Here is a 16,174-nt window from a genome sequence, read left to right as displayed (position 1 = left end):
AGCCCCAAAATTTTACTATTGCCTTTAAAAAAAACAGTTCCAAAATTTGTCCCGCGTTTAGAAAATTATGGACTTTCTAAGTACTATTTATAGGAAACATTGAGGACATGGGAAATACTTAGTGGTCCAATATGGATACACTGTAAAGAGAAGACCCTGAGAATCATTCGACAGGACAAATAATGCCTGCTTCTTTAATAAACAAACAGAAAACTAAAGTGAAAAATGATGGAAGTTAGAAATTAAAAGAGACCCTTCCAAGAATTACAAACTACATCTAGTAAAAACAAGATGGCAGGAATGAACAACGCAGTAGTTGATGTGTAGCTTTAAACATCCTTAGTGATCAATAAAACCTGCTTTGAAACCTCAATAGAGGCCATTCTGTAAAAGAACCTACCCTATGCCAAAGAGAGAAAGCAGAAAATCTGTTGGAAAGTGACAAAGGTGGTGAGCAAAACAAAACTGAGAAGTGCAGAGAACCAGGGCCTAGCATCATCAGAAGAAACTGCTTACCTCCAGCCAGGAGGTTCCCACAGGTAAAGGAGAGACAAAAGCTGCATCTAATAAAAGAAGCCATGGGCCCTGGTGAAAAGAGACCCTGGGCTCTATACAGGCTAAGCCCACAGCGCTGGAAAGCCTCAAAGAACAGTTCTAGAGGCTGTCGAGGAAGCAGCTTTTGTGAGGAATGCTTCAGGGGGCTACGCGGGGGCACCATCTCCAGAGGAAAACTACTGTTTAAAACTCGGCTGCTCAGGGGACAATCACCAGTCAGGAAGCATGACATAAAGCATGAATCTGGACTCTTCCATTTCATGTCACCTGACTCAAGAAAACAGATGATAACAGTATGACGAGTATGTGGAGAACAGGGAACCTGTGGATACCGTTGATGGGAGCAAAGTGTAACAGCCACTATGGAAACCACTCTTCCAGAACATTCCATTGTCTAAAAATAAAACTTTCATATGACCCAACTATACCACTCCTCAGCATATACTCAAAGGACTCAGGCTTTTTAGGAAAAAAAAAAACTGTCTTCATTTATAAAATATGAAAATCCTAACCAGGCATGAGGATGCATGTCTGTATAATCCCAGTACTTAGCTAGCAGAAACAAGTAGATTAAGAGTTCAAGACCAGATGGTAGTGATGTCTCAAGGCTTTAATCCCAGTACTCGGGAAGCAGAGGCAGGCAGATCTCTGTGAATTCGAGGCCAGCCTGGTCTAAAGAGCAAGTTCCAAGACAGCTAAGGCTGCACAAAGAAACCCTGTCTCAAAAACAAAAACAACAACAAAGAATTCAAGACTAAAGCTTAATGCATAAGGAGACTTGCCACCAAACCTGAAAACCTGAGTTCAATGCCCGAACCTACACAGGAGACTTTAAAAAAAAAAAGACAGATGCACACAAACTATCCTGACCTCCACATGGTACCAACATACATGATGAATAAGATGTGTGTGTGTGTGTATGTGTGTGTGTGTGAGTGTATGCAGTAATATATCACTAGCGATGAAAAGTAATGAACTAACTGACATAGCTACATTATTAATATCTTTGCCGTGCAAACACGACGATGGGGTCTTGGAACCCCCACACCCAATCAATGCTAGTTTGTGCACGGTCGCTTGCTTACAATCCAGTATTAAAAATCGAGAATCCCTTTGTTTCAGCTCCAAACTCCTTCTCTGTAGCTTCCCCAATGGAGGAGCTGGAGGAAGTACCCAAGGAGCTGGGGGGATCTGCAACCCTACAGGTGGAACAACAATATGAACTAACCAGTACCCCCTGGAGCTCGTGTCTCTAGCTGCATACGTATCAGAAGATGGCCTGGTCGGCCATCAGTGGAAAGAGAGGCCCATTGGTCGTGCAGACTTTATATGCCTCAGTACAGGGGAACACCAGGGCCAAGAGGTGGGAGTGGGTGGGTGGGGGAGTGGGTGTGGGAGGGTGTGGGGAACTTTTGGGATAGCATTGGAAATGTAAATGAAATAAATACCCAATAATAATAATAATAAAGGAAAAAATTGAGAATCCACAGAGCAAGCTTGCTAGCTAGATAATTTCTGGTTTCTATTGCAGGACCCTACCTTAAGAAGGAGAGCCATGATTCCTGAAGACAGTCTTAGGCCTCCACACATACACACAGATGGGTACATATATGCACACACATGAGAGATACGCAAAGAAAAAAAAAAGAAAAAGAAAAAGAATGAACTACTTATTCGTGTGGCAATGTAAATGAATCTCAGAAGCAACTGGCTAACCAAAGAAACCAGATACACAACAGCTGTCTAGGCTTCTACTTACAGACAGTCTAAGAACAGTAAAAATGAACTTATGGTGATAAAACTGAAAAATCTATCACTTAAAAAGGTAGGAGAATTTATCAGAATGTAGCAGAAGAAACTTTCTGGATGTAGATTCTGTAAATAGTCTAGATTTTGAGTTGGATTATCATTACATGAGGGTATACAATTCTTAGGATTCATCAGACTGTACACCTAAGTGGTGTGCATTTTGTTCTGTACAAACTATATCTCAAGAAAAACTAGCTTTCAACTTTTAAACACAACAAAAGTGAACTTAAATAGAATACAAATAAAAAATATTTGTATGTAAACAGTGTTGATTGGGTTGTGAGTCTAAGAAACCAAAAAATGTATCAGGAAAATCTAGCATGAATTTGATAGGAAATTAGAGAATTAATGCTAATATTGTAGAGATGGTGATGGGATTATTATTATGATTTTTAAAGAACTCATGAAATGACACATTTCATATTTACAACAAAGTAAGCTACTGGGGACTTGGGGTAGGCTAAATTTGACTATAAGTGGAGAATTATTAAAATATAGTAGTTCCACATTAGGGTTCAATGCACTATTCTCCCTATGTTAATCTTTGTTTGAAGTTTTTCTAAAGCAAAAGAAAACAAAATCTATAAATATAATTCTGTAGACATAAGTCCCAATTCTGAAGTTTTACAAGAGCATCTATTGTCCAGAAGATGCTGTGTCTATTCTCCTGAGTATAGCAAACAACAGTTAGTATTCTAATCATCCAAACACAATCTTTATGGCTCTGATTGCCTAGAAGATGGCTCTGGACAAGTCCAGAGAAAGAAGACAAAATCCCTGAGGTTAAAGTCAGAGGTTAAAGTCCATGCTTAGATTATTCCGAGAACTGTGTTTCAAAACCCTGACGCCTTTAATTACAGTTAAAGGCAATAGATGACGTCTCAGGCTCATAACTCATTTCTTAACTATGAAGTAAGCCATTTCAGCTGGTGGTGATGTTGACATGGGCCTTGCCTCACATGCAGATGGCAAGAGTACATTGCAGTACATTCCCTGTAACTATACTCTCACAGGCTAGGTAGGGTAACAGTTACTATCGCTCCTGTCATGAGATCAAGAGGATGGAGCGTGGAGTTAGAAGATGCCCCACATTACACTTTCTTCTGGAGCCGCACCACCTTTTAACTCAATCACAAAGACCACTTTTACTTGCTTTACAAGGGAGTTTTAGAGATAAACTCACTTCTAACTGATAAGATGTCAAAGGGCACAGAGTCTTCCCATAGTTCTTTTTGAAGCTCTGGCTAGCCAAAGCTACTCTGATAAGCAGTTTTCCCTGCTTTTATACAAATCTAAAGTGGTAGTTTATTGATTGGTACCCTCATGGGTCTTTATGAACCCAGTAGTCACTAGGAGCAATGTCATATGTCAAATCACACAGCTACTGTCTATTTCACTGTGAACTCTAATAAATAAAGTCCAAGAAGAAAGGCCAGATTTCATCATGAGTGAACAGAAAACAGAAGCCTCTGAGGGTCTGTGCTAGCTAAGTTTTTGTAAACTTGACAACTGGGAGGTTGGACTCACCTGGGAAGTGGAAATCTCAGTTGAGAAAATGTCCCTATCAGATTAGCCTATAAGGGCATTTCTTAATTAATGATTGACGTAGGAGAGCCCAGCCCACATGGGGTAGCCCTAGATTGTATAAAAATAAGATCAACAAGATGAAACTGAGAAACATCGGTATGGTGAAGGACACCGTCATCCTGACAAAGTGGCAGCCTACAGAATAGAAAAATATTCTGACCAACTCACAGCTGATAGAGGGCTAATGTCCAAACATGTAAAGGGTTCAAATAAAAGCCAGACATCAAGAAAACAATCCAATTTAAAAATGGAATATACACAGAGAAACCCTGTCTCGAAAAAAAAAACAAAAAATAAAAATGGAATAGAGATCTAAACAAATAATTATCAATAAAGAAATCTCAAATGGCTGGGAAATACTTCAAAAGAAATGTTCAGCCAGGCAGTGGTGGTACATGCCTTTAATCCCAGCACTTGGGAGGCAGAGGTAGGCTTATTTCTGAGTTCGAGGCCAGCCTGGTCAACAGAGTGAGTTCCAGGACAGCCAGGGCTACACAGAGAAACTCTGTCTTGAAGAAAAAAGAGAGAGAGAGAGAGAGAGAGAGAGAGAGAGAGAGAGAGAGAGAGAGAGAGAGAAAGAGAGAGAGAGAGAGAGAGAGAGAAGAAGAGAGGAAGAGAGGAAGAAAGAAAAAGAAAGAAAGAAAAAGAGAGAGAGAGAGAGAGAGAGAGAGAAGGAAAGAAAGAAAGAAAAAATGTTCAACATCCTTGTCGTCAGAAATATGCAAAGCAAAACTACTTTGAGATTGCATCTTACACCTGTCAGAATGGCTAAGATCAATAACACAGGTGACAGCTCATGCTGGCGAGGGTGTGGAAACAAGGGGAACACTCATCCATTGCTGGTGGGAGTGTAAACTTGTACCGCCACTATGGAAATCAGTGTGGAACCCCATCAGGAAGATGGGAATGGATCTATCTAAAGATCTAGCTATACCATTCTTGGGCATATATCCAAAGGATGTGTCAGCCCATCACAGAGACACTTATTAAACCATGTTCCTTGTTGCTCTGTTTCTAATAGCCAAGAAGTGGAAACAATCTAGAAGTTCCTCAACAGAAGAATGGATAAAGATATAGTATGCCTTCCAGTTTAGTGTTTTTCTGGGATTCCTGAGTGTGTAAATGAGTGGGTCTCTGATTCTTGTGCCTTCCTTTGGGCTCTTTTCCTCCTGTTGGCTTGGCTTGTCCAACTTCTATAGAATAAGTTTTTGTTTTATGTTATTTTTTATTTTGTTATATTTTATTATTATCTCTTATAAGCCTGTTTGTTTTCTAATGAGACAAAAAGAGAGTAACTGAGTGAGAGGGGATGTAGGGAGGAACTAGGAGGAAAGAGTAAATAGAGGGGAAACTGTAATCAGGATAGATTATGTGAGGAAAGAATCTACAGAAGGGGAGAAAAAAACATGTCAGCAGTTGCCTAGAGCCAGGGGAGGATTAATTCTACAGAGGTATGAGAGAAAGCATTGGTGTGATATCTGAATTGTGACTATTGGTTACAGGAGTTAGTATATGCCCATTTTAATTGAACTGGTATTGAAGTTGGCACATTTGATTGCATAAAAATTAATCCCCAGTAAGGTAAAATTAAAATAAAAAAATAAATATAGTAGGTTTTCATAACAGAAGCAATCATCATCATCATCACCATCACCATTGAACACGCCATGAGCAGCAAACCAGTAAGCAGCACCCTTCCATAGCCTCAGTTTAACTTCCTGCCTCCAGGTTCCTGCCTTGGGTTCCTGCCTTGACTTTCCTTCATAATGAGATGAAAGCTATAATCTGAAAGAAACCCTTTTCTCCCATAAGTTGTTTTCAGTCATGGTATTTACAGAAGCAATGGAAAACAAATCAATGCAGGGATGGACTCCAGGTCAAAAAGGAGGGGGTACAGTTATTTAGGCTACAGTAGGGGAGAGAGTATGAAGAAACAAAGAATGGCTGGCAGACATACAATATTGAAGCAACCACCCCTACCCCAGCAAGGTCTAGGTCTGTCCTATTAGCCCACAGACACTTTGGAACTATCCAATCAAACCTCAAAGAAGCCAGTATAGACTAACCAAGCCCACCCCACTACCCTCATGAAGCCCCTAAGGACTACTGGAAGCCTTTTTCCATCTGTCTATCTCCCAGAGGAGAGAGAGTAAAGTATAGCAAAAATGAACCAGTCACTGTAGCTACATGATTGTCCCTTTAAACGTACCTTGATTCAAAGCCAGAGCAGGGGCATAAATCACAATTCCAGTGTACAGAATCTAGCAGGGAAAGAAAAAAAAAAAAAAACAGTGAACACCATGAAGTACGAAACTAATGAACTCCATACATGAATTGTAAAATCAGTTATGAATTGACCCATTTCAATATATTTAATGTGTTATTATGGCTTAAAAACAAATAAAAAAAGTTTTCCATCTATATTGTGTCTAAAGCATCACAAAAATCTTTTATGAAGACTTTTTGTAAAAGTGGGATGATTAATACAAAAATATGTTCATTGATCCACCAACTCAAGGGTAAACTCAATTTTCATAGATTTAAAATACATAAATACAAAGAAACAGTAACAGGTTGGTACCACAATGATATGCCTTCAAATACCTCTAGTCGCCATTTTCTTTTTTCACCACTATGAATGGAATCCAGGGCCTTATACAAACATCATAAGAAGTCTACAGCTAAGCCACAAACTGACCATTCAAGTGATTTTTTTTTCAAAGTAGAAATTTTTTGAAAACTGACTTTTAAACTCATTAGGCAAAAGTATAAATTTGTTTTGAGGCCAGCCTGGTCTACAAAGCAAATGCAGGACAGCCAGTGTTCTGTTGCACAAAGAAACGCTATCTCGAAAAAACAAACAAACAAACAAACACCACAAAAAACCAGAAGTGTAAATTTGCATTAAAAATTATGAAACCTTTCAAAGATTATAATCCATCATTTTACATACTCACTCTCCACTCATGTGTTCAATAAACATGTATTGGCCTTGAGTACAACTGTTAAGACAAAGTATCTGTTTGTCCAAATATCATTTTCATTGCATTTCACCCCTCAACTACATTCTATAGCAGGTAGTTCCAGGTAACATTACAGAATGCTATAAACATTGTAAAATGATATGCTAATTGAGTGCTTAATTATCCTCCATGGAAGCAAGTCCTTCGAATAGAAAGTGCTAATGTTCTCCTCGTCTGAAAAGAAATGAGCTACTTTCCATTATTCTGTCCGTGTCAAAGATTTGAAGTGTGACACACTGTCTTCATAACAACTGTCCCCATTTTTGCTCATGGAGGCATCTTTAGCAGGAGCAGGTACTACATACTACCAACCAGACTTAGGTTAGCAGAGTCTCCACCTGACTTTTCATACTGCAGGTGCTAAGACCTGACGAAACATACAAAGACAAAAAAACAAAGCCAAGCTAAACAGTGGGAAAGGGCGCTCTGTCTCACGTCTCTCTGGAGCAAACGCTTAGGTGGCTTTTGACTGGAGACCTGTAAACTGTCCACCTCTCTTACCAAATGCAGATCTAAAATGCTCAGCTGCGGCAGGAGAGAGATAAATGCTATAAGGACCGTGGAAACTCTCCAGCAGCCTCCTAAGAACAAGAAGCATCGAGCAGTGACTCATCCCTTTACCTGGCAAACCTTTGGTTTCCATTCGTGTTCATCATCAATGGCTCTATCTACATTTGCATATTCTTGAATGACTGGATTGTGTATTTGTCTTTGAGAGCTCCCCTTAAGCTCAGGACTCTCCTCTACACTAAGCGTACTGTTCCAATTGGAGCTCGCTCAAGTTTTTAAAGAGCACTGACTCATTTTAAAACTATGCTTTCACACAAAATTCATCCCTAAAGTCGTCCCGTCAGGTTTACATCCATTACATAAGCAGTTGCAGAAAGACTGAGAAATCTACACCTTGCTTTCCTTGTAAGAGAATCTCACCAGTCAGCCAACATAGCTCCCTCAAATATTTCTCATTTAAATAATGCATTCACTGTCAGCTTGGTCCAGGTGAAGAAGGTTAGAAAGGGCATTTTCCTAAAGCTCTACGTTATTGTTTGACCAATGCAGTACTTAAATTCACTTAGACTGCAATCAGGATGTAACGTGAATTGAAAAAGAAGTTACTGGAAAAAAAATTGTTCTACTGCAGCTTCAGGTCAAAGTCACTTCTTCACTCAATAAACAGCAATGACTACTTTAAAAAATTTATTTGTTTGTTTGTTTTCATTTAAACCATTGTTTTTCAAGAACTTAACATCTTCACACTGAAACACAGTTTAAAGAGCTTTAGGTTTCCTTCTTTGTGAGGACGAGCGAATTTTTGTTTTTCTCTTGTTTTTCATTTCCTTGTTTTGTCTTGTCATCATCTCCTCTTTATCTTCCATGTATTTTCCCAAACAAGTCTTACCCAAAGATAACAAAAAAAAGCATTTTCGATAGCAAAGGAGAAAGTAAATTAATAGAGAGGTACTTACTGTTTGAACGATGAAGAGGATTGTGCCACAGAGACGAATGCATCGATTAAATCGAAGTTCCAAATACTGTGGCAAAAGAGAGAAAGAGAGAAAAGAGTGATGTGACGCTTCTAAACACATTTTAAATCGGCTTGAGAAATGAAAGTTAAGACATTTAAAGGAATTTGTAACTTAGTTGTATTCTGTGTTTTTATCTTACTAAAATGATCTTTACTTACATATGGCAACATTGATGCTTTAGACTACCACTCAATGACTTTTAATATGCACAAATATTCCTGTAAGCCTTTCACACAATCAGCGCATGAAAACTCCTTTGTGCTGCCCCTGTCAATCACCAGTCTATTGTTTCTTCTTTCCTCTTAGTTAGTAATCATTCAATTTCTTTTGATTTGGTTGAGAAATCGGTCTCTATTTCATAGAGTCGAAATCTGCATCAGCCATTCCACCTCGTCTGAGCAAGAAGAAATCACGTGACCCCAGGACAGCCAATCACCTTCTCCTCAGGATGGAAACTGCTAAACTGGGGAGGGACTGTATTAGCACAGAGCGATCCTTACAGGAAGAACTGAAGAAGTTGTTGATGCTTTGTCTTCCAGGAGTCGTTTACTCTGCCTCTCATGCTGTTCTATGAACTACCTTCAAACTCCTTGCTCTGCAATCCTTGAAGCACCAGTGGGTACTCTGTGTGTGTGTGTACATATTTGTGTATGTGTACATGTGTGTGAATATGTGTATAAATGTGTGTATTTGTGCATGTGTAAGTGTATATATATGTATAAGTATGTGTGTGTGCATGTTTGTGTATGTGTCTGTATTGTGAGAGCATGTGTATGTGTGTAAGTATACGTGTGTGTGTGTGTGTGTGTGTGTAAGCATGTGTATGTCTGAGTGTGTGTATGTATGTGTAAGTGTATATATAGATTTAACTTACATCATTGAAGTCAAGTTTTCAGTGTTGCTTTGTCTTGTTTTGTTCTGTCCCTGGGACAACGTCTGCCTATAAAGACCAGGCTCTTTGCTCTTCTCATCCTTCTGCATGTTCTTTCCAGGTGAATTACATGTGTAAGCCATCATTTCTGGTGACCCAGATCAGTTTGTTGGTTTGGTTTTTGCTTTCCTTTTTGAAATGGGGTTTCACTGTGTAGCCCAGGCTGTCCTCCATTTCCCATCCTTCTGCCCCAGACTCTTGAGTGTCAGGTTAGCTTCTGTTTAGAGTCAAGACCCAGCCAATCTTTACAACTCTCCTCAGAATCTACTATAGCTTATAGTATGGTCTACTTATTTCCTGTGTTGTATAATAGATAATAATATATTACAGTCAGAATCAGAATTTCTGAGCTGAAGGACAAGATATTATCTAACTTGCGTATTATTAGTACATGTAGAAAGAAGTCAATGGCTAGGAGTCTTGCTGTATAAAAGAAGAGACAGAATCAACAGGAGAAGCAGAAGGAGGAGAAATTGACATTAGCTAATCATCAATGGAAAGACATATGGGTATTTTTGCTGCATAGTCACAACTAACATATCTGGCATACTTGGTCACTCTGTGAAGCAGGCACTATGTTAGAGATGAGGATGCTGGTACTCAGAGAAGACTGTAGTCTGTTTTCAGGGATGTGATATATAAACTTACAAACTTTGATATGCAGAATCTGTGCCTATAACTACATAAATAAAAAGAAAATAATCTAGCCATGAGTTTAAGACTCAAAAAGTGAATAGCAGCCCCTGAGCAGTCCCAAGCCTGATTCATGAGTTTGAGGCTACCACTCTCTCTATCTCAGCTTCCTTGTGTTTAAAATGAGGATCCCAGGAGCAATTCTTTCTCTTTGATTTTGCAAGGGAAGGTATTCAATGATATAGATAAGAAGATGTAAACTTTTCAGAGCTTTGATGCTAAGAGTAGTGGAATTGAAAGCCAAGGACTTTGTAAATTATGTATATCAAAATCACATAGGGCTACTTTGGAAAGTGGAGACATTTCTGAAAACTAGAAACAGTCGTGTTAGTTCTGGAGTTCTCTTAAGTAAATCTGCACTACATATGAGTGGACGTGATAGATACAGAAGTCTTTTGTAGCTTTAGCTATCCTAGAACTCACTATTTAGCCCAGAGTAGCCTGAAAGACACAGAGATTCATCTGCCCCTGCCTCACAAGTGCTTGGATTAATGGCATGCCCCAATAGTTTTTTGCCTTTTCTAGGTACATCTACCCAATGGCTAGAGACTACATAAAGCTTAAGAGACCATGACAGAAAAAAGAAAATATAACAAATCGAACCAAATAACTTGACACTTTTTACATTTATTATTGTCCCAAAGATCAACTAAACAATATGTTTACACTCACACACAGAGTCAACTGAAGACAGAAACAGGAAGCCATGGGTCCTTTACTAGACTTCAGAGGATTATTTAAGAACCTAAGAAGATGGGCGGTGGTGGCACACGCCTTTAATCCCGGCACTTGGGAGGCAGAGGCAGAGGCAGAGGCAGGTGGATTTCTGAATTCGAGGCCAGCCTGGTCTACAAAGTGAGTTCCAGGACAGCCAGGGCTACGCAGAGAAACCCTGTCTCAAAATAACAACAACAACAAAAAAAAGAACCTAAGCAGAAGCCCCAGTCCCGTTGGAGTAGGCTTAGGGAACAGATCTAGAGTTTGCAAGCAAAACTACCGAATAATAGATACCTACACTGAACAGAGGTCTTTCATAGTCCTTGGAATTCAGATTAACTTAGAGATGTGAAGGTTTCAGTTGATACACATAATAAAGTAACTAAAGGAGAGCCTGGGAGATCCCAAAGAAATTATTAATTGCACTGGATTCCTGACTAGGCTTCCTGCCAACCTGTGAGTCTGGACATTGTTAAATGCCTATCATCTATATGTTGACAACAATGGTAGAGTAAAAATGTTGTAGTCAACCAAATTGGGCTGTAGACATAGAAATGTAGAAATAATTCATATTTGGGCAAGAATGTGTAGGTTACCATTAATGACTCAGTCCTCAACACAGGACCACAAAGCCTTACCCCAAGACATCCTCTGCCATGACTAATTAACTTAACAGAGGCACAGCAAGCTCCCTTCTCCCTGACTGCCTGATACCCTTAGCTGGATGTGTACAGCGTGATTATAAGTTCAAAGGTCCTGTATGACATCCTCGGTTCTCTCTGCAATGCTTAGGGTTATAACCAACTCACTAGAGCCTTTGGAAGCCATCAGTAAGTTGTTTGGCATGGATTCTTATTCCTTTCCCACTCTGGATTAACTTACTCTGAGCTTTTTCATCTGGAAAACAGAGCTGTAAGCATCTCCTTACACGAATTGTGCTGTATTGAGTTAGATAATATGTATGCAGCCTGGTGCCTGGCATGAATTATAAACATTCAATAAACATTAGCTTTTTTGGCTATTCTTAGCCAGAATCCTTGCTAACTTAACTTCTGTCACTAGAAACTCAGAAGTCTCTTTCTGGTTGAGTTAATGTTAGCCCCAAAGAGGCATGGGTCAGTGGTTCAGGGAGCAGTGTTCTCCTAGCAGGGCTGGAGTCCTCTTACCAGGTTATTCAAGCCATTTTCTAAGTTTTGGAGTTGGTTAGCTACAGGTCAGAGCTCACAGACTTCAGTACCTACATAGCCCACCTGAGAACACACGTGAATGACAAGAGCCAGGAGTTCACATCTTAAGATGCTGGGATAGTCTTCATATCCACCAAGAAATATGTTCTGCCACATAACCCATTGATCAAGGGCCCCTTCAGTGCTAACCATCTTCCATACACTTTTTATAAAGACACGTAGGTAGGTAAGGATTTCTCCACCATGAGAATACCAACACACACACACACACACACACACACACACACACACACATACACACACAAAAGCCTCAGTATAGGCATTAGCCAAGCAAGATCAGTGACTATTGCTGGAGACTTATTGGCCACAGGAAATGTGAGCACAATGTCACCAACCTTCTGAGTTTTCAAAAGTTTTTTAAGATTTCATCTGCTGTCCTCACTGGTGAGTTCTTAAATTAATAATTCCTTAAACAAAATAACCACGGCTTATTATGAATGTTTTGAAAAAAAAAAAAAACAACGTAAGACAGCAGCGAGAACTGAATTTGGCCTGGGCCAGCCAGTTTGTCACCTCCCTTTTACAAAGAGAAATCTTCTTCTCACACCCAGGGTGAAGACTAAGCTTCCATAAACACAGTGACCACAGTTAGAAGACAATTCAGTCTCGGACAAGCCTAGACTTGGATGGCATCTGCAGCACATAGACAGAGTTTGCCACCAACACTTGCCATGCCAATGAAGCAGGTGCCCAGCACAGACTGAACCAGCCTCATTGTGAAACCACCTTCCAGCAACCCTGAGCTTCAGGGAAATGGACCTGAAGGGCCAAGAAGCTGAGGTGCCTAGCTCCCTGGTTGGTAACCTAGGTGCTATGGGAACTTGTGTGTGAAACTAGCAGGTCAAAGGCTGAGTGAAGGGCATACCTGGAGAGGCTGAGCTTTAAAACAAACAAACAAACAAACAAACAAACAAAAACCAGGGACACAGCGCACACACCTTTGACATCTCTTTAAGTGGAACCAAACCAAACACTCTTCATCCTCAAAAAGCCTTGTCCTGAGAACAACTTTTGAAATGGACATCCAGAGGAACACAGCAACAGATGAAGTGTGGGTACCCTGCGTGAACTTTCCATAGGGAGGCAGCAAGCAGTGCTGTTTAAGAACATTGCTGCTTCTTTTTTTTTTTTTTTTTTTTTGCCATCTTAGGATAACTTCGGCCACAGTAGTTACAGTCAGCTCTTAACCAACATATACTCTGTGCTAGGCTCTAGTCTAAAAGGAACACCCGCATCAGCGCATTTAATTCTCTCCACAATGAAGTTGCCAGATGAAGATATCAGTACAAAAGGTTAAGTAAATGCCCAAGGTCATTCACAAGTGGTGGAATTTGGTTTCAAGGCAAGCTCTGGAACAAGAGCTACATCCTAACCACTAAGGTGGACACACACACACACACACACACACACACACACACACACACGTTTTAAAGCTTTATAAAGTCTGGAAAGACTCTAGCGAACACTTGTCCATTTTACCTGGTTTGCTTTGGATCTGAGAAAAAACAAAACAAAACAAAAAAAAAAAAAAAAAACACCAAAAACACCAAAAACACCAAAAAAAACAAAACAAAACAAAACAAAAAAACCCACACCAAGAAATCCCAAGGATCTATTCCTCTTAGAAGCCGCATGTCTCTATGGGGCACACAGGGTGGGGGTAATCCGATATGCACCCACAAGGAGAGATTTCCATATGGCAGAAACAGCTTGCACCCAGAAATTCTCTTCTGGAGCCTGAAAATGCAAGCAAGCCTCCCCGAGCCTGGAGCCCCACCTCTCACCTCGTAGGTGCTGGTGATCCCCAGCCTATAGAACACTGGAAGGAAGACCTCCGCGCTGATAACCACTACAAAAAAGTAGGTGATGACAAAGATGCTGAATATCGCCCCAAAACGGTAGACCTCGGCAGGAGTGCCCAGGACAGTGACAGCGGACATGAAGCTGGCGGTGAGGGACAGAGCCACAGGCACGGCGGACATACTGCGACCGCCCATAAGAAAGTCCTTGGAGGTCTGCTGGCCGCCCCCCGCGAAGGCGTAATAGATGCCTATAGCCGCCGAGATGAGCAGCATGCCTGCGAACACCACGTAGTCCCACACCACAAAACTGCCGATGTCCCGCGACGCGTCCATGGTCCCCCTCGGTGACCTGCGCCCAGAGTGCACGGTGGTGGCAGGAGCAGCACAGGTGGTTTTAGCCTCGGGCCGACGCTCGATTTTTTTCTCCCTGTGGAGGCAGACGTGGCGTCCCGCGGAGATCAGGTACGTCCTGCAGGTGTGGATCCTCCAGAAAGTAGGAGCCTAAATACCTGTTGCCAATCACCGGATCAGGGAAACCCCTGTCACCAGCTGCGCCCCTGACACCCTGGGACCCGGAGAAGTCGCGCCGGCAGCGCTGAGCGCTCACCAGGTGTGGCCCCGGGTGGCCCAACTGCGACTGCCTAGGCACCAGCGACTCTGGGGCGGGGGAGCACTGGAACCTCCCGCCGCGTCCAGCGAATCCACAGGGCGCGCTCTGCGCAAGTTTTATTAAGTGACAGCGGCTGGGACGCACCATTTAAACATGCAGGTGATGGGTGTGTGTTTGGGGCGGTGGGGGCGGATCGAAGGGCAGTTGGCACGCTTTCCAGTTCACAGTCCAGGTCCTCGCTGGAAGGTACGCTTTGAGTTTGAAGCTCATCATCACTTGACAGACAGATTAATGGATGGTGGGAGTGACAACTGCGGTAACTGAGATCGTAGTGGTTAGACCGGCGAGCTACTATAAAGGAGACAAAGAAGGCTGTGCTGTGGGTTGCTTGCGTTTTCACTCAACAAACATTTCTGATCCCTTATAGTCTTTCTAATCCCTTTCTATAGCCTGCAGTAGCAATGACAGCCGCTATTCTCTAATGAGATTAGGTTTCAAAAACAAAAACAGATGTAACTAATGCCTTTTACACTAGCGAGTATGCAATTCCTAAGTTAGGAGTTGTCTCCATTTTTCTAAGAAGGAAAAATGTTTCACGGATGTGAAGTCGATAGCCATGGAGACACTTGGGAGGTGCAAACAGGAAGGTCATCCTTAGCTGTGCTGCAAGTTCAAGTTCAGGGCCAGCAAGAACTGAGAGAGGCTTCACTGATAGAGGCAGGGAAGGAAGTGGAGTGAGAAAGAGAAAGAGAGGAAGAGAGGATAGGAGAAAAGATAACTCACTTACCCAAGGAAATGGTGGCATCAAAGGCTTTTAACCCAGATCCTGTGTTGCCGGTAGACACTAATGTTACGCTTAAACAAACTCACTTAAACACAAACGTTCTGTGACGCTTTTCTAAAGATTCCTATTTATTTTTATTTTATGTGTATGGGTGCTTTGCCTCCGTGTATGTCTTCGCACCTTGTGCATGCTGTGCCAGTGGAGGCCAGAAGGGGGCATCAGATTGCCTGGAATTACAGACAGTTTTGAGCCATCATGGATGCTGGGAATTCATTCCAGGTCCTCTGGAAACACAGCCAGTACTCTTAACCAATGAGCCACCTCTCTAGACCCTGAGATTATGTCTTCTGCTCAGAACATGTTTTAAGTATCTTATTTGAAATATTACTATCAGTACATGTGACACACAGTACCATGATTCTCTCTCTCAGTTTCCTTCTGAAGTATCCCCTCCAGCCAAGTGTATCCAGCCTGCTATAAATTTTAAACTGTCCTAGTCCAATTTCATACACCTTTGTGACTTACCTGCAGGAATCAGATGCCTTCAGCCCAGCCCATCGTGAAGAAAGCTCTATTAGACTTTTTTTTTAATCAGTTGGTGTCACGTATATATGTACATACATATAATATATATATAATGTGTATATATGTATGTACATATGCACATATATAATTACATTATATACACATATAATATTACATACATGCATATATGTGTGTATGTATATATACATATGTGTGTATATATATGTATACATATATATGCATATATATATATATATATATATATATATATATATATATATATATATAATTTGCAGAGGGAAACACAAACTATATCCAAGCAACCTGGTCATTTAAACAAGATGTGGAGTGGAATTGTGTCTCAT

The 16,174-nt window shown here is 41.0% G+C and overlaps 1 protein-coding gene across 1 annotated transcript in view; it reads right to left on the bottom strand.

Moving 5' to 3' along the window:
• Slc5a8 (solute carrier family 5 (iodide transporter), member 8) overlaps positions 1-14,538 on the bottom strand; it is a 43,524-nt gene extending 28,986 nt beyond the window's left edge. Inside the window, exons 1-3 of the mRNA NM_145423.2 lie at positions 13,873-14,538; positions 8,441-8,506; positions 6,161-6,212 (exon numbers count right to left, since the gene is read on the bottom strand). Coding sequence (NP_663398.2) covers positions 6,161-6,212; positions 8,441-8,506; positions 13,873-14,223 — 469 coding nt within the window. The 5' untranslated portion in view covers positions 14,224-14,538. The remainder of the gene's footprint in view (positions 1-6,160; positions 6,213-8,440; positions 8,507-13,872) is intronic.
• Between the last annotated feature and the right edge of the window lie 1,636 nt (positions 14,539-16,174).

The sequence above is a fragment of the Mus musculus genome, chromosome 10 (assembly GCF_000001635.26).
Source record: "Mus musculus strain C57BL/6J chromosome 10, GRCm38.p6 C57BL/6J".
Classification (NCBI taxonomy): domain Eukaryota; kingdom Metazoa; phylum Chordata; class Mammalia; order Rodentia; family Muridae; genus Mus; species Mus musculus.
Note: the sequence above shows the minus strand (reverse complement) of the source record. Positions and strands in the feature narration are given on the sequence as shown.